This window comes from Balaenoptera physalus, assembly GCF_965194825.1.
Source record: "Balaenoptera physalus genome assembly, chromosome: 10".
Lineage (NCBI taxonomy): Eukaryota > Metazoa > Chordata > Mammalia > Artiodactyla > Balaenopteridae > Balaenoptera > Balaenoptera physalus.
In genome coordinates, this window is record NC_138889.1 from 22,309,617 (window position 1) to 22,331,451 (window position 21,835).

Below are 21,835 nucleotides of genomic sequence, written 5' to 3' on the forward strand. Positions count from 1 at the left end.
CTAAATCATACCTCCCCCCTTTTTTACACAGATCGCGGTTGGGCTGCCAAATCTGTTTGACAAAGGCTATGGACAATATGACTGTTCGAGTACCTGATGCTGTGTCTGATGCCAGAGAGTCCATTGATATGGGCATGAACTCCTCTAAGCTAGAATAAATAGGAATATTTTCACAACATTTTACCTATTTTTATAATTATTATTTCTTAATGTAATTAAATGAGAACATGGATGAATGCATTTATTGTTATGACTAGATTTATTACTTTAATTCACCTTGTGTAACTGCTGAATTTTTTAGTTCTGAAAGAATCATCTTTATTTTGATTAAATTATAAAAACAAATCAAATATTAGAAAGTAGTTAATATGAAAAAACCTTATATATTTTATCTGTGTTTGATTAGCAGCGTTAGCAAAATGTTTTCACATAAATCTTATGCCTACTTACCTATAAAACAGGTTAAAAAAAGGTATCATTATCTCTGTTAGATGTGGTGGAGGCAGAGATGTAAAATGGCTTGTCTAGGGCCATACAACAAATTAGAAGGTCAGTACTAGAACTGTATCTTGTTATTACAAGTTATGTGTTGAGATCGAAAGTGGAGAAATTAGGAATATCATAGTTATAGCTGTAGTTAAATGTGAATGTGTATGGATGTGTATTAAATTGCTCAGTAAGCTGATTAATTTCAAAGATAGTTATGACCTTATAAATCAATATTTCAGAATTTTGATTCAGTGAAAAGTGTACGTCTGAGCACAGGTAATGGAGCGCTGTCAAAGATGTTTGGTGTCAGTTCTGACTGAACTGGAGGAATAAACTAAAAATTAGATGTCTTTATTTTTTTATCCTAATCAGAATGTCCTGTCTTTGTAATCTTTTAAAAATAATGCCTGTGACAGAATGGACATCTTATGGATTAGGTTTTCTCTGTCCTGAGCTGCAGAAGGAAGCGAGTGGGCTGCCATCCCCTCGGCGAGGACAGAGCCTCACATTGTGCACTGAGCACCATGGGCAAAGTCCTGGGGGGACGTTGTGGGGGGGGGCTCGAGCACCTCAGATCACTGTCTGCGCATGGCAGACCTTTGTACTTTATCTTTACTGTGAATACACTGGTAAATGATAATAAAGGGGTACAAAGTATGCTCTTGGAAGTATAATAAAACATTAGTTTGGACTAATGGTGGGGAAGGGCAGAAAAAACTAGTTAAAAGTGAATTATAAAGTTGAGTTAGCTTCAGGTACATCTGTGCACTTTGAGCATTTGCACAAATACTTGTCAAGTATGGTGTTGGACCTACAACGTTGTGTTATGTCCATCGGGGTACAGAGATGAACACGATCAGGAATGCCCTCAGGGAGCTCACCTTTTATTAGGAAAAGATAAAATATATGTATGCACAAATCATTTGCTTCAACTAAACTGACCAATTTGCCAAACAATACTTTTAAACTAATTAACATGTATAAAGTGATTAAGGAAGAACTCAGGGCTTCTAATGTTCATCTGACACTTGATAACCATTGAGTGCCTTCTTTGTGGAGAGTGTCCCACTTTTAGAGCACTTCAGAACAGTCTGACCTCTTAGCTAGCTTCCATATTCTCCACGTGTTCTTGCATGGATTCCCTAAATTCTCCTTTCCAGGGCACTTTAATGATGACACCCAGCTTAAGACTCTAAACTTTAGTCTAATTGTCTCAGATTTCAAATTAAGAGAGCTTCTTATTAATGAAGTTTAATTGTATTACTTAAATAAAACCTACTAAACTTATTAAGTGGAGCATATAGCCTATAATTGTTTTGTATAAAAGTTATTTTTTCAGTTTGAAAAAAAATCCATGTTTGATGTGTGTGCATTCTAGGTAATGGTATTCAGTTATCTGTTACTGCAGTTTTATTGTCTCAGTTTCTAGGGGTCAGGAATTCAGAGAGTGCAGAGCAAGGGTGGCTCATCTCTGCTTCACGATGTCTGTGGCCTAAGCTAGAGGACTTCAAGGCCAGGTGCTGGAATCATCTGAAGGCTTATGATTCCCTCATGTGACTAGCAAGTTGATGCTGGTATCAGCTGGGGGTCTTGCAGGGGCTGTTGACCGAAACACCCATGTATGGCCCCTGCACGTGGCCTGGGCTTCCTCACAACATGGTGGCTGGCTTCTGAGAGCCAGTGCCCTAAGAGAGCGTATAAGCATTGCTAGGCAGAAGCTGAACGTCACACAGTATCACTTCTGCCCGTTTTTTTCATTAGAAGTGAGGCATCAAGTCTGACCCATCATTTGAATTGAGGGGTGTCAAATGATTTGCAGACATGTTTTAAAGCCATCACAGTAACCGTTATTTTCAGGTTAATTTACTGGCACATCATTGCCTGTGAAAACGGGCCTTTTAACTAACAGTGTTCTAAACTTTTGAAGAGGGGTTAGATTTTACTCTTGTATTGTGTTTCAGAAGATTCCTGTGTCTTCTTTGTTATGATGGTTCACTTGTTTTATTCTCTGACTCCTCGCAGTTTTCTTCTTGACAGTTGATTTAAATCAGAGGGAAGAGTGGTGGGTTTCCTTTCAATGCTGTATAATTTTAGTTTACATTTTTCTGTCATTCTGTCATCAAGAAAGGCATCTTCCTTTGGTATAGTACTCCATATCATTGTTGGTTACGTGCTAATACTTAATGTTGTATTTGGTTTTCACCGATAAAACCAGCCTGTAATTATATAAGTAATTCAGAATTGCTGAATTTGTTTTTTTTTTAAGTGAACCGTTCTAAAAATTTCCAAAACCTTTTGATTAACTTTCATTGTGAAAATACTGTCTAATTTTTGTCTTGAAGGACTGCTTTCCTATTTTTTAAATAACTATTTAAGTATCATATGGTGATCCATGTGATTTTTATAATGGTCATTCAGCAATAGAATAATAACGTTTCACTTGGAAAAATGTTTTCTAAGGGAAATTTAGATTCAGTATATGTTTTCCCATCTCTTCTTTTTCTTCCTTTTTACAACTCTTTTAATTGCTTTTCCTTTTTATAACTACTTGAAATTTTGTGGTAAACCACATTTTGGGATCAGAATTTCTTAAATGGCTTTCTTATGTATAGGATAACATCACTCTAAATGAAAAGACAAATAATTGTATTACATTTCTAAAAATAGCCTGTGAAACTTTATTCTAAGTGTAAACCATTCAGAGATGTTCAAATATTACACATAAACCTTGTTGCCTATTGGAGAAACATTTAAGAATAGAAATATGATCTTGGTTAAGCAACAACAGGATTCCTTTAATATGTCAACACATCACATGATATCAAGTTATTTTTATCAGATTTTCTTCTGTTTAAAAGTTTCTAGAAGCTGAAAAATTAGAAAACCAGCTGGAGGGAGGAAGGCATGATCACTTGCAGACAGAAATAAATGTGGCTATAACAACAGAAATAGGAAGTTAAAAGATAATTTAAGTCTACCAGAAGCAACTTAAGAGAGAAGTTGGTGGGAAAGATCTTTACAGTGAGAGGCATTACCTCTCCAAATACTGTTAGTAATAACCTAATCAATGTCTTATTCCTCTTTCCTTTTGACTCCCATTTGCTTATCTTATTATCTGGATGTATTATTTGTCATTTAAGTTTTAGACTTGATTTGGTAATAATTTATAAAATTAAGCAGAGCCATTGTGCCTTTCTGGCTTCCTTTGTCTGCTAGTCATTTCTGAAGCCATTAACACTCAGTTTGATTTACCCCAGTGGGTTTCACTGCTCCCTCATCTTTCCCAGTCCTCTGTCTCAGACTGTCCTTTTTAGTATTTGTTACATGTGGCACTTCCTACATTTTTCTCCTGATAGGTTAAGCTTTTAAGAGTAAGGACTGGGTTGTGTTCAACTTTGTAACTGCAGTTTCTTTTGTGGTATTTAGCCCACAGTAGGTATATAATACATAGTTGAATTAATCAAAACCTGGTCTTATGCTTCTAGCATTTTGCTCTTTGGCAGTCACCTGCTATTGATGAGATTACATGAGCTCAATATAGGACTTACACTGTGCCTGAATCTTAACTCTAACTTAACAGGAGTCCGGATACATACGAGTGTTTTCTTGAGAGGTCAGGTAGTCTCCACTATATTTAAAAGGACGGTGTTCAACTTGCCATCTTTTTAATTTTTTTTTTTTATTGAAGTATAGTTCATGTACAATATAATGTAAGTTGCAGGTGTACAATGTAGTGATTCACAATTTTAAAGCTTATAGTCCATTTATAGTTATAATAAAATACTGGCTATATTCCCTGTGTTGTACAATATATCCTTGTAGCTTATACATAATAGTTTGTACTGTTTAATCCACTACCCTTATCTTGCCTCTCCCCACTTTCCTCTCTCCACTGGTAACCACTAGTTTGTTCTCTGTATCTGTGAGTTTGTTTCTTTTTTGTTATATTCACTAGTTTGTTGTAATTTTTGGATTTCACATGTAAGTGATACTATACAGTATTTGTCTGACTTACTTAGCATGGTATCCTCCAAGTCCGTCCATGTTGTTGTTGTAAATGGCAAAATTTGACTTAAATCATTGCAAAATTTTTTGGATCCGTCTCCTAAAGCAAAAGAAATAAAAGCAAAAATAAACAAATGGGACCTAATTAAACTTAAAAGCTTTTGCACAGCAAAGGAAACCATCGACAAAATGAAAAGACAGCCTACTGAATGGGAGAAAATATTTGCAAATGATATGACTGCTAAGGGGTTAATATCCAAAACATATGAACACCCTCTACACATCAACATCAAAAAAACAATTCAATTAAAAAATGGGCAGAAGACATGGATAACCATTTTTCCAAAGAGGACTTGCACGTGGCCAACAGACACATGAAAAGATGCTCAACACTGCTAATCAGGGAAATTCAAATCAAAACCACAATGAGATATCACCTCACACCTGTCAGAATGGCTATCAGCAAAAAGAACACAACAAGTGTCAGCAAGGATGTGGAGAAAAGGGGACCCTTGTACAGTGTTGGTGGTTGCAGCCACTGTGGAAAACAGTATGGAGGTTTCTCAAAAGAGTAGAAATAGAACTACATATGATCCAGCAATCCCACTCCTGGGCATATAACCAGAAAAGATGAAAACTCTTAATTCAAAAAGATACGTGTACCCCAGTGTTCATAGCAGCATTATTTATAATAGCCAAGGTATGGAAGCAACCTAAGTGCCCATCAACAGATGAATGGATAAGGAAGATGTAGTGTATATATACAATGGAATACTACTCAGCCATAAAAAGAATGAAATTCTGTCTTTTTTTTTTTTTTAACATCTTGGCTGAAACAGTTTTTGAATGAGCTGAATGCAGGTCCATCTGCCAGGTCTTACATCTTGTAGGTCGCTGGTTCCTGAAGTCTGAGTGTTGAGGTCCTATAGGTGGTACATGGACTCCATCCCTTTGAATCATGTGACACTGTTACGACCACGCCTGCAAATCAGTGCTGCTTCATCTTGGAAGTGTCTGGCATCCTGTATGTCTGAGAGCACTCAGCAAGTTCTCATCGGCATTATGTTTCCTGTTGGTCCCGATGGGCATTCTTCAGGGCTGTGGAAAAGGGGTAGGGAGTCACAGAATCTTACCAAACCAAGCAAGTCGAAGACATGTTGAAAAACAGTAATTTTGTTTTAATGTTCTTTAATAGAGACTGACTTTGTTTTGTAACAGAAGTCCAAAGTCTGAATGAGCCTTAGAGAGACAGCAAAGTAAGCTCTCTTATGTAGTGCGGGAAAAGCACTACAAAAGTTATCGTTTGAAAACCTGGGTATGTTTTAAAAAATTATCTAAAACTTGGAAATACAGCAAAAAGATTACTGCAGGTCTCTTCAAAGTTGTACTTAGAGGATTGCCTAACTGGTCCATCTACGGATCCTCTGATGTTCTGGGGCAGGGGAGTTGACAAACTATCCTGTGGGTCAAATCAAGCCCATCACCTGTTTTATGTAAATAATGGCTTATGGCAACATAGCCATTCTCATGCATTATTTATTGCCTATTGCTGCTTTGATGCTACAACAACAGAGTTGAGTAGCTGTGACAGGGACTAAATGGCCTGTAATGCCTAAAGTATTTATTCTCTGGCCACATACAGAAAAAGTTTGCTGACTTCTGCTCCAGAGGAGGTAACGTTAACTTGGTACTTACTATTGACTAGGACCCAGTCCCTCTGAAGTTAGATGTTAAGTAACTTAGAGAGGCTTGATAAGTTGCAAAGGATTTGTTTGCTAAAAAAGGTAACTCCAAGAGTTATGGTTTTCTTGCCTTGTAAGGCATTATCCAGTTTTGTATCTATCTCTGCAGTCTTACTACAGCCTTCTTTTTCTCCTCCGTGCATGCATGTGTGTGTGTGTGTGTATTTGTGTATCAGTTTCTCATGTCTTTGAACCAGCCCTGTCATTCTGCTGATCCCCTTGCTAATGAGTTAAATCTTTGACATGTGATCACTATATATTTGTATGAGAGTTCTTTATAATTTATAGAAAATTGTACAGTGACCGCTTGAGGCCTGGCTGTGCCTCTTCATGAATGTTCCATCTTGAGATAGTCACTTAACCCTACTGGGTCTCTGGTTACATATCTGTTAAGTAGAGATGATGATACCCATACTTCAGCCAAACTACTCTCTCATCCGTATAGTAATATCCACTGGACAAAGTTTAGTAATTATTTAAATTCAAAAATGATGTGTGTAAACACCTTTGTCAACTGGAAAGCACTGTGGTTTTTGGTTGTTGCTTCTTGACAAAATTCAACCCTTAGGTATTAAAACATAGAATTCCTATTATGTATGAATTGCAAACTGAGACTTGATTATTTGACTTTTATATTCAGAGTAGTTATTTTTAAAAAGCAGATGTATAAAGGGATTAATTTAAAACTTAACTACCCATCTGATAAATGCACTAAATATGGAAGTGCTTTATTATAATATTTTATGTTAGAGACATATTCCATTGATAACCACATATATTAAATTCTCAAGAAGTAGTTATGAGTTGAAAATTTCTAGGCAGTAATAACTACAAAAGGAAGCAAATAAGAATACAGCTGTGTATGTGGTCTGGAAATAACTCTGCCTTTTTATTGATAGAAAAAGCAAGGAGCAACTTCCAATAAAAGTGAAAGAAGGGAAGGACTTGTTGAAAGTGGAAGTATAAATTTTTTTTTTAACATCTTTATTGGAGTATAATTGGTTTACAATGGTGTGTTAGTTTCTGCTTTATAACATAAAGTGAATCAGTTATACATATACATATGTTCCCATATCTCTTCCCTCTTGCATCTCCCTCCCTCCCACCCTCCCTATCCCACCCCTCTAGGTGGTCACAAAGCACCGAGCTGCTCTCCCTGTGCTATGCAGCTGCTTCCCACTAGCAATCCATTTTATGTTTGGTAGTGTATATATGTCCATGCCACTTTCTCACTTTGTCACAGCTTACCCCTCCCCCTCCCCATATCCTCAAGTCCATTCTCTAGTAGGTCTGTGTCTTTATTCCCGTCTTACCACTAGGTTCTTCATGACCTTTTTTTTTTTTTTTTTTCCCCTTAGATTCCATATACATGTGTTAGCATACGGTATTTGTTTTTCTCTTTCTGACTTACTTCACTCTGTATGACAGTCTCTAGGTCCATCCACCTCACTACAAATAACTCAATTTTGTTTCTTTTTATGGCTAATATTCCATTGTATATATGTGCCACATCTTCTTTATCCATTCATCCGATGATGGACACTTAGGTTACTTCCATGTCCTGGCTATTGTAAATAGAGCTGCAATGAACAATTTAGTACATGACTCTTTTTGAATTATGGTTTTCTCAGGGTATATGCCCAGTAGTGGGATTGCTGGGTCGTATGGTAGTTCTATTTTTAGTTTTTTAAGGAACCTCCATACTGTTCTCCATAGTGGCTGTATCAATTTACATTCCCATCAACAGTGCAAGAGTGTTCCCTTTTCTCCACACCCTCTCCAGCATTTATTGTTTCTAGATTTTTTGATGATGGCCATTCTGACCAGTGTGTGTTTGGTTTTTTAAATGGTTCTGAAGAACCTAGGGGCAGGACAGGAATAAAGATGCAGCCGTAGAGAATGGACTTGAGGACATGGGGAGGGGGAAGTGTAACCTGGGACAAAGTGAGAGAGTGGCACTGAGATGTATACACTACCAAATGTAAAATAGATAGCTAGTGGGAAGCAGCCGCATAGCACAGGGAGATCAGCTCGGTGCTTTGTGACCACTTAGAGGGGTGGGATATGGAGGGTGGGAGGGAGACGCAAGAGGGAGGAGATATGGGGATATATGTATACGTTTAGCTGATTCACTTTGTTATACAGCAGCAACTAACACAACATTGTAAAGCAATTATACTCCAATAAAGTTGTTAAAAAAATTGTTTGGTTTTTAGAGCAACATCAATTCTTTCAAACCACGTAGTTCCTCATAATACTGAAATACAAATTGCTGTATGGAAACCTGTTTTAAAAGGGGTAACAGCACTACCGTGATCAGCTTACTCCCCACCCACTAAACTGGGATATACATAAGAGTTTTAATATAGTTTTTAAATCAAGCTCAAAAAAATTTTTTTACATATTTCTTGACAGCCCAATCTAATTTTTTAAAGTATGATCATTAGATAGATCTTGCATGATAGGTAAACCATTCTTCAAACAAAAGCTAAAACACTTTGGGGAAATTTTTGTAATTCTATTATAGGGAGTAGCGTGCTCTGGCTGCTCAGTTTTCAGCTGGGTCCTGGCAACCAAGTGAACTTGCCAGTCAGATTCTCATGTATACAGTAATTTCAGGTGATGAGATCTACTTAAGATCAGATTTCAAGACCACGGCTCCATAGCTCCTGTGGTGTTTTTTTAAAAATTCAGTCTCTTTTATTCATTGTTACATTCCAAATGGCTTGAGGGGAGTATCTGAGGCATAATAGGTGGTCAATCAATATTGGTTGAATTTATTGAATGAAGCTCCTCTGAAAGGACCTACTTCCTTTGCCCACCACTGTGCCCTGAAAGGTTTCTGGGGTAAAAATAGGAGGGGCTTGAGAGGAGAAAATCTCGGGTTAGTGTTTTGGATTAAATAAGTGTGATTATGTTAAATGAGTTCATGAAACCAAACAGAAAAGCAAAAAGGTTATGTACCATCAACAGCTTCTGAGGTTAAAGTCTTGGGTTATAGCTCTTTTCAGGATGATGAGGAGACAAACTCTCAAGTGTTTTTTTTAGTCTTCATTACTTTTACCAGACAGTTGAACTCTTCAGGAAGACAAAATGATTATTTGTTTTAAGGATGCTGCCAGAATTAAAAAACTGAAAATAAAGTTTTCCTATACCCAGCAGGGGAGTGGACATACTTTGACCTGGCAACTAGCTCTACCAGCTTCTACTGTGTGTCCTGGGGTGCCCTGCCTCGCGATCACACCTTTAGGGTATGGAGGCTTCTTTTATAGTAGAGGACGAAGAGAGGGCGGTAAGAAGCTGACTTCCCTGGCTTTTCCTTTCTCCACCAGGGACTAAAACGTTTGTCTAACAGTTGCAGCAGCTCTCAGCCAGCCGGCTGGTTACCTTTGTGTAGTCATCATTTGCAGTCTTGGAGCTCTTCCATAGCCCCAGTGAAACCCCATCCCCTGCAGGTGAGAGCCTCATCTTGATGTGGTTAATGTGCACACCTCCAAACATCCATCCTCAAGCTCCGAATTCATGCCGAGCAGCAGGATAACAGAATTTATCACAACGCATTAGATTGTGAAACCACCTGTTGGCACTCATATGTCTCCATTATTACACAACTTTTTTTTTTTTTTTTTTTTTTGGCTGCACCTTGCGGCATGTGGGATCTCAGTTCCCCAAGTAGGGATCGAACCTGTGCCCCGTGCTTTGGGAGCACAGAGTCTTAATCACTGGACCGCCAGGGAAGTCCCACACAGGTTATTTTTTTTTAAATAAATTTATTTTATTTTTGGCTGCGTTGGGTCTTCGTTTCTGCGCGTGGGCTTTCTCTAGTTGCGGCGAGCGGGGGCTACTCTTCTTTGCGGTGCGCGGGCTTCTCATTGGGGTGGCTTCTCTTGTTGTGGAGCACAGGCTCTAGGCACGTGGGCTTCGGTAGTTGTGGGGTGCGGGCTCAGTAGTTGTGGCGCACGGGCTTAGTTGCTCCGCAGCATGTGGGATCTTCCAGGACCAGGTCTCGAACCCGTGTCCCCCGCACTGACAGGTGGATTCTTAACCACTGCGCCACCAGGGAAGTCCCCACACAAGTTTTTTATGCCACAAGTCCAATTTTGTGGACTGACTACAGCCTTCCAAACTAAAAGTTGTTTGGGGAGAGAGGAAAGGAAAAACTGAACAGGAAATAAGAAAGTCAGCAGTCATCAACTAATGCAACTGCACAGAAAAGTTGAAAAATATTTTAAGTGTTTTCAAAATGTTTGTAGACATTAAAGAGCCAAACCATCTGGGTGAAACATTCCATTGCTCTCACTTTTTGTAGGGGCATTAATTTTGAACTGGAAAAATCTCACCCCTGCCCAAGTTAACATACTTTGTACTTATCACCTCATCCCAAACTCCCAAGCATGTTAAATTCTAATTCATAATAAAACTTAGAAGTACATGGCTATTAATGCTTTTCTTTTAAACATTTGACCATGAGGTTTGAGGAGAGGAATCCCTCCCCGTCCCACTCCCACCTCCTGCCAAGATATTAATTCCACACTAGCTCCTTCTCTCCAGCCCGTCCTGCCCCTCCCCACTTCATGTCTTTTTTTTTTTTTTTTAAATCAGCTCCTTAAAGCCCTCTGATCTGATTCTTTGGGGTGCTCTGCCTACCCTGACTCCTACCTGACCCTACCTTGTCTCTTTCCTCCTCTTTGTTAGTGCCCATTATGTTCTCCTTTACTAAGGTAACTTCCATGTCTAACCCAATAGTAGCACCGAGTACTTGGCTGGAGAGAGCTTATTGGTAGGACTCATTAGTCTTGAAAGAATTTTTCAATTTGATCACCTGATAAACCCAGACTGGAGATGAGGGGCTATGATTTTGACTAAGGTGGAGACATTTAAGAATGTTTAGGGTCAGCTTCTGAAGTCTCAGAAGTCACCTGTAGGCTCCCCTACACATGAGGGCACATGAGGTCATGGCCTGTCTAGGGAGGAGGACAGGAGGGTGGCCGCAGCTGCTATTTCACTCCAGCCAGTTGTTGCCCAGTCGGAAGGCAGGCCAGTATTTTCAGATTTTTTTTTTTCTCCAAGAGAAGCTGGGACCCATATTTTCATGTGAAATCTCCTGACTGTGACATGTTTGCAAGGATTTTAAGTTGTTTTAGCGTTTGTTTTTAATATTATATGGGATAAATAAAACAGCCATGAGCAGATAAAGTGGGCGGCCACCTTGCAACCTCTGGTCTAAGAATCCCTGGGAAGTGAGTCAGTTGGGTCCTAACTATTAGGACTTTCATTACACTCAAAAAGCTCTGAAATGTCAACATGGGTCTCTTTCAGTGAATCTGATTTTCAAGGAGCCTCAAAGTTGATTCGCTTGCTAAGGGATCTCCAGTGTTAGGAGGCTTGCCAGACCTGGGGTGAGCCTGCAGACTGACTATGGGCTGGAGTGGATCACCCAGCCTCTCTAGGTATTCTGCCTGATTCTAAGAAGGCCTCCAGGCTACAGGGGCTTCTGAAGGGTCTGTATCCTCTCCTGTCATCATATGGAAAGGGCTAGGTGTGTCATCCAAGATCTCACCAAGTCTTGCTTTCATAGACCTAAGAAACCTTCCACAAGCCTGGATTAAAACTGTCCTCCATTAGGATGATCAGTCTGCAAGCAAATCAGATCGTTTCATGTTCCACAGGTGAAGTCCGTGCCCCTGCATATAGCATGTAAGAGACTCTGAGCCTCATAGCTTATGCTCTAGTAGCACAAACTCCCTGGTAGTTCCCTGAATACCTCATGCAGTTTCATAACTGCATTTAGACTGATCCCTGGAGCACCCTCCTGCCCCTTCCTGGCCTGGCTAACTCTTGATCCTCTTCTAGATGTCTCTGGGAAGTCTTCTCTGGATTCCCAGCTGGGGTTAAATTCCCCCTTTCTGGCCCCCCCCCCCCCAGGGTATTTGCCATATTAGAATGTGCTGAGGTTGACTGTTGGTGTCTGTCTGCCACTAAGCCCCATCCTGTGTATCATAGTGCCCAGAACATGGTGCCTGACACACACTCATCAGTCAATAGATGCTTTTTCTGAAGTGTTGGAAGGCAGGGAGTGGGTGCCTTCATGCTAGGGGGATAAGCCATGTGAACACTAAAGACAAAACCCAAAACCCATAAAGTCCTAAACATCCCAAACTCAGCAAGGAGTTATAGTATGAATAAAGAAGCCCTGGTAACATGGCTTGTCCCTGGTTTGGACATGTTCTTTGTCTTGGAGCCCTTTAAATGTGTTTCATAGTTACTTATGGTTAAGTTTTGTTCTTGTCTTTTTCATATTTTGGAAGGGCAGAGACTTTTGATCTAATAAGTTGTGTGACCTTGAAAGAGAAAGGAAGGGAAGGAGAAAGGAAGATAATATCCATTTATTCATTTAGTAAATATTTATTGAGCATCTACTAGGTACTGGGGATTCAGCGAGGACAAAAACCAAGCAAACAAAAAAACCCTCAAATTCCTGTCCTCACAGCTTACTTTCCAGGGCAGGGGTAGGATAGAAAATAAGTGAAAATATAGGATATTTTAGATGGCAGTAAGTGCTTTGGGGAACAACAAAGCAGAGGAGAGATAAAGGCATTGACGTGGGGAGAGTCAGGAGCTGAATTTTAAGTGAGGTGGTCTCTGAGGTGGAGAGCATGCCAGTGAGGTGGACAGGCCCAGGAAGGACCAGGATGGGTTAAAAGGTCTGTGAGTGAAGGTGCGTTTCCAGAGGGAGCAGGCCCTGGAGGCTGGCATGGACTTGGTTTTTTTTTTTTTTAAACCTTTGGGTTTATTCATCTATTTATTTATTTATTTATAGCTGTGTTGGGTCTTCGTTTCTGTGCGAGGGCTTTCTCTAGTTGCGGCAAGTGGGGGCCACTCTTCATCGCGGTGTGCGGACCTCTCACTATCGTGGCCTCTCTTGTTGCGGAGCACAGGCTCCAGACGCGTAGGCTCAGTAGTTGTGGCTCATGGGCCCAGTTGCTCCGTGGCATGTGGGATCTTCCCAGACAAGGGCTCGAACCCGTGTCCCCTGCATTGGCAGGCAGATTCTCAACCACTGCGCCACCAGGGAAGCCCTGGACTCGGTTTTATTGCTGTGGGATGGAAGCCGCAGAAGGGTTTTGAGAAAAGCAGTGTGATGTTCTGACTCATCATATGCCCAGCTTTCTGTGCTAGGTGTTCACATAAACTACCCCATTTAATCTTGTAAAGCACCCTGCAAGGTATGTGGTAGTGTCATCATTTTGTAGGCGAGAGCCTGTAGGACCTTTTTCAAAGTCAAGCATGCAGTAAGTGGGCGAGTCAGGGAGACTTGACCTCTGTGTAAGCCCTGGATTCATCCTCTGCAAAATAGGAATGATTTCTATAAACCCTGTGCAGTTATTGTGAAAATCAAATGCTAATGTATATAAAGGGCCTAGCAAAGTGCTTGAGGAACACAATGAATGCTAATTTCCTTCTTTGTCCCAAGGTCGCACTCATAATTAAGAACAAAGTCGATGCTTGATAAAAGGCCTCCGCATTCAGAGAGCCTGAAGCGGGCACATGCATGCACTTCATAGATCTTAGTTTCCTTCTCTCTCCTTTTCCCCTCCTGTCTGTGGGTTCAGTTTCCATACCTATCTATGGCGCCTGTTGGACTGCTCTCTAAGGCATTTCCAGTTAGAAAGTCCTTTATTGGTTCTACATTGTCTGAGAGGGTTTTTACACCCCCTCAGCAACCAGTGGAGGTGTGTGTGCACTGTGGGAGCTCCATACGTCTCCATGGGTGATTGGAGATGGGTGATGATGGGATGCGCAGGCTAAATGCCAGTGTCGCCCTCAAATTTGATTGGGTCAGTGGTCTTCCCAGAGGGGCATGTCTGAGTGCCCCAAGGAAGATCTTAGAGTTCCTGTGAATGCAAAATACAAAATGTCACTGCTTCCCCAACGATGCTGGGGTGATTCTGCCTCTCGTATGTCATCCTTATTACTTTATAATTACCTTCTGACCTTTACTGACTCTGACAGTTGTGAGTCTTTAAAAAAGATTCAGGAATATTACCGTTATGCAGTTGCTTAGAAACAGGGCCTAAAATACATCTGGCTTTAATAGAAGAGCTAAAGTGAGTTTTCATTTTTTGGCATTGTCTCTCTTTTCTCTGTTCTCTCCTCCCCCCACCCTTATTTGGTATCAACCATGAATTGCAGTAGAATTTCTCACTAATCCTTTCTGAACTGTCTGAAGCCAAGATATTTAACATCGAGAGCATTTTTCCATCATGGGAAGCTTTAGCAACACTAACTTGGTATTAGGAAACCTAATCCCTAGCCCACTTACGCACAGCATGTATAAAATCTGTATTGTCGAATCTCTCACCACTCTCTCTCTGAGGAAGGTTTTGCCAGCACTCCTTGAGAATGCTAGAAGGAGGAGATATTTGTCTCTTCATCAAGGCATGTTCTATTACCGTTTGCCAGATGGCTACAAACATAGTTTTCTGACCCATAGAAATTTCTATTCACCACTCCAACCCCTCTTCCAGGATTCCTCCTCTCTCCCTTCTACTCCTTTTATGATTGCAATATTCAGTCAGGCTATAGCTAGTGCACATTGCAAACACAAGCCCTAATAAAAAGAAAAGAAAAAAACAACAGTGAAAACAAGGAACACTATATTCTATTGCTTCTACGTCTGCTGTTTGATTTCTGCCTGTGGGAATATACTGCTCTGCAGTGATGTTGCTGGTGGCAAAGGTCACACACAGCCTCATCGGGTCATGAGGTCCAGAAGTCTGCTGACCGGGTCAGTGTACCAACCCCTGCTTGCCCTGCAGACACTTAGGAAGATTCAAGGGTGTGCACTTCTGCAAAGGGGGGTGGGGGGCTGGGGAGATGAGGATTCATTTAGTTAAGAACTGGTCTAGAATTAGCTCTCATTGCCCAATATCACCTCCAGGCTGTTTCCAAATTTGTTTGGTCATAAGAACCACCTGAGGGCTTGTTAGAAGGCCTCAGTCAGAGCCTCTCCTCTAAGACTCTGATGCAGCAGGCCTGGTGTAGGACTTGAAAAGCAGCTTTTAACAAGCGCCTGGGTGATTCTTATCGGGCACATTTAGGAAACACAGGGGCCGACAAGGTAGAGTCCAGGCACCCTAGACCTGCAGACAAGGCTTTCTGTGGCCTGGCTGCAGATTCCACTGTTTCTCGCACACCCTTTTGACTCCAGCCATACCACCCACATGTGCCACCCTGTGGCACGACTCCACACCTTTTCTTCTGAACGCTGCCCCGGGGACCGCACACCTTCTTCACCAAGCCTCCCGGCATTAGGACTCCGTGCAGGTATCACTTCCTTGTGTTTCTGCAGCATCCAGCTCTCGCTTCTAACACAGGAACAGCACCTACCAACATTTATTACAGTTGGTGGTTTTCCTGCCACTACCCCATGTCCTGCTTGCTTTAGTTCAGCTCTACCTCAGGCTCCTCATTTTGAACGCAAGGGACTCGGCATGTTTTATGTTCCCGTGTGCTCCATCCCACGCGTCTGCAAGAGGGCCTGGCGCATGGTAGATGCTCGATAACTCTGTCCATGAACTTCTGTCTGCAGCTCTAGACCGTGAGCTCCCTGAGAGCTGGGCCTTTATCTCTGTTACGCCAGCACCTTGTGCAGTGCCAGTCACTCAAATGTGAGTTGAATGAATCATTGAGAAATTTGACTTTATAACCAGGCTTGATCCGCTCAGGACTCTGAGTGGAGGGGGGTTTAAGCAACTGTAACTTTGAAAGGGAAGAAAGGAGCCAAACGATGGGAAACCACAGAAACCTGGAGAAGGGTAGAGGAAAGAGACACAGAGGAGAGCGCCTAAGAGCTCAGGCTTTCAGATGCAATAGGTGTGGTTTAGAGACCTCCCTCCACTGCCTCGCAGATTTGTGACCTCAGGCAAATTACTTAATTTCTCTGAGCCTCACATCTTCATGTATAAAGTGGGGATAATAGCTACTATTTATTGAGCATTTACTATATGCTGAGCACTTTGCATCCATTAAATTGTATGAGCCAAACAACCATCCTATAAGAATACTACCCCCGTATACCCATCACCCAGTTTCAACAAGTATCAGCTCTCAGTGATGACTGTTCCATCTATAACCTCAACCCCTCAAACCCCCACCCTCCACGCCCCTGTCAACTGAAATAAAAATGCATAATGTGAGAGCCGAGAGTTTCAGTTTTATTTGGGGACTTACCGAGGACTATAGCCCAGGAGACGTCTCTCAAATAGCTCTGAGGAGATTCTCCAGAGAGGCTGGGTGTGGGGAGGTCAGTAGATAGATATGTGATTTTGGAGAAGGGGTATGTGCAATCAAGCACACATCTTGGTAGAAGGTTACTGTTAGTCATGAGGAACGGGTCTCTCAGCTAATGATTTTAGTGCTTTTCTAAGTATGGGAAGATGCAAGAATCTGGGTTCATGGAATTTTCTCCTGAAAATATCTATCTGTTCTGCCAGTTTTCCCAGAGCACAGAGGGCCTCATCGCTGATCTTCACCCTGAATTCTTTCCAGGGTGTGTTGTAGGTCAGTGGGTGCAGTGGCTAATGACTCGATTCTTGTAGAACTGGGTGGTGAGTGACATTCCTTAATTGACACCCCTACCCCCAGTCCCACCCCCTAGTTAGTTTCAAGCAGACCCCAGATATGGAATATTGATATGTCTTATAATGTTTTGATAGCTTCACCACATCTGAAGTTATTCTAATCTAAGTAAACAAACTGGGTTCTGGATAAGAAACACAGTCGAACACCTTTCCTGTTGTTGTTGCCATTCTTGCCTTTCAACTTCTGAACCATTCTTCTCAGCCTGCTGATAAGCTGATACCGGTCAGGCTGCAGGTGGCCCTGGAGTTAGAGAAAGAATGAGGCTTAGCACCTCTGCTCACCAAGTGAGAAGGCCAGCTGATGGAGAGCGTAATGGAAAACCATCTCTTTTGCCTTGGCCTTGTGCAGATAAGTTGGATAAGGATGTCTGGGATGACTGGTCCAGGCCACAGCTAAGCCAGGCTCTCCCTCTGTAAACCTGCCTCCAGACCTAAAACTGTCCACATGGCACACTCCATGATTGTCTAGAAGAAACCAGGGTACTCGTCTGGGGATGGTTCGGAGGCCACTGAGACCTCATGAGAACTGGTCTCCTTTAGGTAACAGCAAAGAGTTGTAGCAGCTCCATAGGCAGACAGCAAAAAGAAAATATTATTTTGACTAAGTTGTCACTTGGTCCTGTCACATCAGCCTATTATTTTGGCTAATTTTTCAAAGCTCTTCGTCCCCAAATCTGAAAGAATTCTAAAGTACCTGAGCTCTATGGTGAGCAGAAAACTGTCTTGAGTATTTTTTCTTCTTTTAGACGTGGATGTCTTTGCCATTTTGAGACTAATGTGCTGTTTAAAAGTTCCTTTTCTTCTTTTCTCCCAGAGCTCACTTTGCTACTTAAGCAATTAGCTCTAAATAGACTGGTTCACCACGGCTACAAAAAAAAAAAATAAGAAAAAGAAAAAGCAACGTTATATAAAGGGTACTACGATCAAGCTGCCACTTCCTAATTCTCTCTGTAGATTAATACCAGTTCCCCTTGAATGAGACTCTAACCCCGATGGAATCGCCTAATGTATTCTTTGTGATCACTATAAGGCAAATCTAAGGTAAGCTTGGAGCCAGAGAGAAAACTTTATTTACATACTTATTTTTGGTAGTGCTGCCAATATTCCTATTACAATTTAATTTCTGAGGGAGACAGCATTATGTAACCACTGCATCAGATAAAAACCACCCCCAGTCCTTCCAGTGAGGGAGGACTTCTCTTTCCTCCTAATAATGAGCTGGAGATTGTCAATGGTGAGGAGGCAAGTACCACACTACTTTCTTTTTGTTGCAAGAAAGTTTTGATGTCAGCCCTCGGCATGAATGAGAAACCAGAGGGTCTCTGGAAGGAAGGCCTGCTTATACGTGTTCTGCCTACGGGCTAGCAGAGGTTTCTACACCTCCACACCTGCAATTCAAAGCACAGTAAACAGTAGGTGATGAAGTTCTCATCTAGGGGTTACTGAAATTCCTGTTTCAAGACATCATTAAATATATCCACCGAAAGGCTGCTTCCACCACCTTTGGTCATAGTTCTCTGAACGGTGTCTCTGAGTTAACTTACCCTGCTAGCTCAGAAACCTCTAAGGCAAAAAAGTGGCTCTAGTGACTCCCTCCATTTTAGCTAATAGCACCTGATACCTGAAAGCTCTACTCATCCTGATTCAGTATTAGGCCAAGAGACTGTTTCTCAACCGCATTAAGAAGTTTGGCTCTATTCACTGACATAATAACAGTAGCTGCCCTAACAGACAAAACGGCAAACCTCAGTGACTTATACAGAAAGGTTTGTTTCTCATTTACACGAGGTCCAATGTGGGTCTGGCTGCCCCCCTCTACCCTGAGGCAGGGCCATCTGGAGCAGAGGTACCCTAGGGTCTCTGCTGCAGAGGAAGGAAAAGATTGAGGAGGTGCCTGACTCATAGCCCATTGGCCAGAATTAGTCACGTGACCCCATCCTACCTTCAAGGGAGGCTGGGAAACATGAAATATCTGGTGAGCACTGATTTTCTGTATTACGTTCACTATCATAATTCCATGATTTTCTGTGTTTTCCAGCAAGTCACTGATAAAAATGTTGAATAAATTAAAGTCAGGACAAGAGCCCTGAATGCACCATGAAGTGCTCTCCCTCATGTGTTTTGGTTCAGAGAGAGCCACTCTTCACACTCCAAATATCCAGCTCCATTGTGGGGTTCAGGATAGGTTGTGGGTCCTGGCAGGAGGACTTTCAGGGAACACCAGGGCCCTAGTCCTGAAGGAATGTTATTCTGCACAAGGCTCAAGGCAAGAAGAATGCTGTTCTTTTGTAAGAAACAAAAATCATTCCTAGAAGGAAGGAACTATGAAAATAACACAGTTCTCTGTTTGGTGGCTGTTTATATGCTCATTTAGCTCCTCTGTTGAGGTAGGATTCCAACTCGTACCAGCTGGAGGATGCATTTTGTCATCCTGTTGCTCAGTTCCTAATGAACACAAAGAAGGTAGTAGCTACAGAAAATGTTTCAGGTAGCAAAGACGCTACTGAAAAATGAAATAGAATCTTTGTCCTATCAGCAATTCCAAACTGTACCCTGGCAGATCCAGAGACTGTGAGATTGACACTGGCCACATAAAAAAGTACAGACAGGGAAAAATTTAGCACCGGTTAGAAGTCAGAAGTCTTCTACAGCTGGGGAAGCAAGTAGAGATAGGTGAACTTTCCACCTGGTGCATCAACTTCTTGTGAATATAAATGAGAAGTTAAGTGAGAGGAATGCACCCTCCAAGGGCATATTAGAATCTTGGAGGGAGAATGGTTAGGGAGATGTAAGACTTTTTATTTATTAATTTATCAAAGGAGAACTTAAATTTAAGAAGAAGGAAAGAAAAATGAGGGGAGAAAGAAATGAAAGAAGGAAGAGCGAGAAAGAAAGAGAGACTTCTTTAAATTCTAGTTAGCAACTTTCCAAACCTGAGTAGGATTATAAGGTGGCTGAGTGCACATATATAATTACAATGCGATAGAGCCTCATGTCATATGGAGTAGAGGTGAATAGATTTTCTGAAGTGCTATGGTTGGACTTTTTCTTTTGTCATCCTGGAAAGAGGGGTTGGATCTGAGGTGGCATGGTGAGGGGCGTTTCTTTCTCTTGCAAGAGGTTTTCAGTCTATGACCCAGATGTCACCAGAAGCACTCTGGCCCCTAAGATCTAGGTAATATCTTTCCATAACATGTTAACATAACATAATAACATCAGTTTTACTGCCTGTGGAGGTCCACTGCCAAATTTCTATCAATTCTTAGGGACTAACCCTCCTATAGTGCTATGCTCTTGGCTCCACACATGCTGCTTTGGCCCCTACTGTGTTAACAAAACATGAAACTTAGCTCTTTCAACAGTTTTCAAACACACACGTGCACCCCACAAAACATTTATGAGCATGTATTTATAACTTTATGACTTTACTGAAATCAACAGATAACATTTAAAAAATACATTTTATGGAGAGATATTCCACTTTTGTGAATTGGAAGACTCAATACTGTTAAAATGCCAATTCTCCCTAAATTGATCTATAGATTCAACACACTCCCAGTCAAAATTCCAAGAGGCTTTTATATAGAAATTGACAAGCTGATTCTAACATGCATATGGAAATACAGAGGACCTAGAATAGCCAAAATAATCTGAAGAAGAATAAAGTTTGAGGACTTACATTACCTTAGTTTAAGATGTATTATAAACCTACAGTAATCAAGATAATGTGATATTAGTGTAAAGATAGATATATACGGATCAATGGAACAGAATAGAGAGTTCAGAGATAGATTCACACATAAATGGTCAATTGATTTTGACAAAGGTACAAAGACAATTCAGTGGAAGAAGTATAGTTCTTCAATAAATGGTGCTGGAATAATTAATGTCCATATGCAAAATATGATCTGTGATCCATAATTGCTCCATGTCAAAAAATGAATTCAAAATGGATCATGGATCTAAATGTAAAACCTAGAAGTATAAAACTTGTAGAAGAAAAAATAAGAGAATATCTTTGTGACCTTGAATTAGGCAAAGATTTTTTAGCTATCACACCAAAAGCATGATCCAGGAAAGAAAAAAAAATGAATTAATTGGACTTCATTAAAATTGGGGACTTCTGCTTCAAAAGACACTGTTAATAGAATGAAAAGTCAAGACACAGACTGGAAGAAAATATTTGCAAACTACATATCTGATAGGGAACTTGTATCCAAAAATATAAATAACTCTCAAAACTCAATAAAACAACTCAATAAGAAAAATGGGGAAATATTTTCATGGACATTTAATAAAGGAAGATATGTGGATGGTAAGTAAACACATGAAATGATGCTCAACATCATTTGTCATTAGAGAAATGCAAATTAAAATCACAGTGAGGTACTACTAGATGAGATACGCATCTTTAGAATGTTTAAAATTAAAAAGACTAATGATACCAAGTATCCTCAAGAATGTGGAGGAATTAGAATTTTCATACACTGCTGGTATAACTACTTTGGAAAACAATTTCTTAAAAAGTTAAACATAAACCTAAAATATGACCCAGGCATTTCACTCATAGTAGGATGAAAGCATATGTCTGTTAAAAACAAATAAACTATTGGTACACATTAAAACAACAATGAATCTCAAAATAATTACACTGAGTTAAAGACAGCAGGCAGAAAAGGAGTACATACTGTATCATTTCATTTATATAAAATTCTACAAAATGCAAATTAACCTATAATGACTGAGAGAAGATAATTGGTTACCTGGGAGGGCAGGGGGTTGGGGATTACAAGGGAACATGAAGGAACTTTCGGGGTGATGGATGTGTTCACTATCTAGATTGTGGTGATGGTTTCAAGTTATCAAATAGTATACTTTAAATATGTACAGTTTATGTCAATTATACCTCAATAAAGCTGTTGTTAAAAAAAAATTGTAAACATTCCTGTTCTCCAA

General features: G+C 40.7%; 1 protein-coding gene and 1 long non-coding RNA gene across 10 annotated transcripts in view; one reads left to right on the forward strand and one right to left on the reverse strand.

Moving 5' to 3' along the window:
• FDX1 (ferredoxin 1) overlaps positions 1–857 on the forward strand; it is a 35,095-nt gene extending 34,238 nt beyond the window's left edge. For 5 of the 9 annotated variants that reach the window (XM_082476918.1, XM_082476917.1, XM_082476920.1 and 2 more), the window contains one exon: positions 32–240. Coding sequence is in view for 1 of the 9 variants with exons in the window: in XM_082476919.1 (XP_082333045.1) it covers positions 32–158 (127 nt within the window). In the remaining 8 variants the exon portion in view is untranslated. Of the gene's footprint in view, positions 1–31 lie in introns of all 9 variants that reach the window. The other 4 variants (XR_014267990.1, XR_014267991.1, XM_082476923.1 and 1 more) reach the window with 2 other exon arrangements.
• Positions 1–21,835, reverse strand: part of LOC309667926 — a 614,088-nt gene that overhangs the window by 528,503 nt on the left and 63,750 nt on the right. The window lies entirely within an intron of this gene.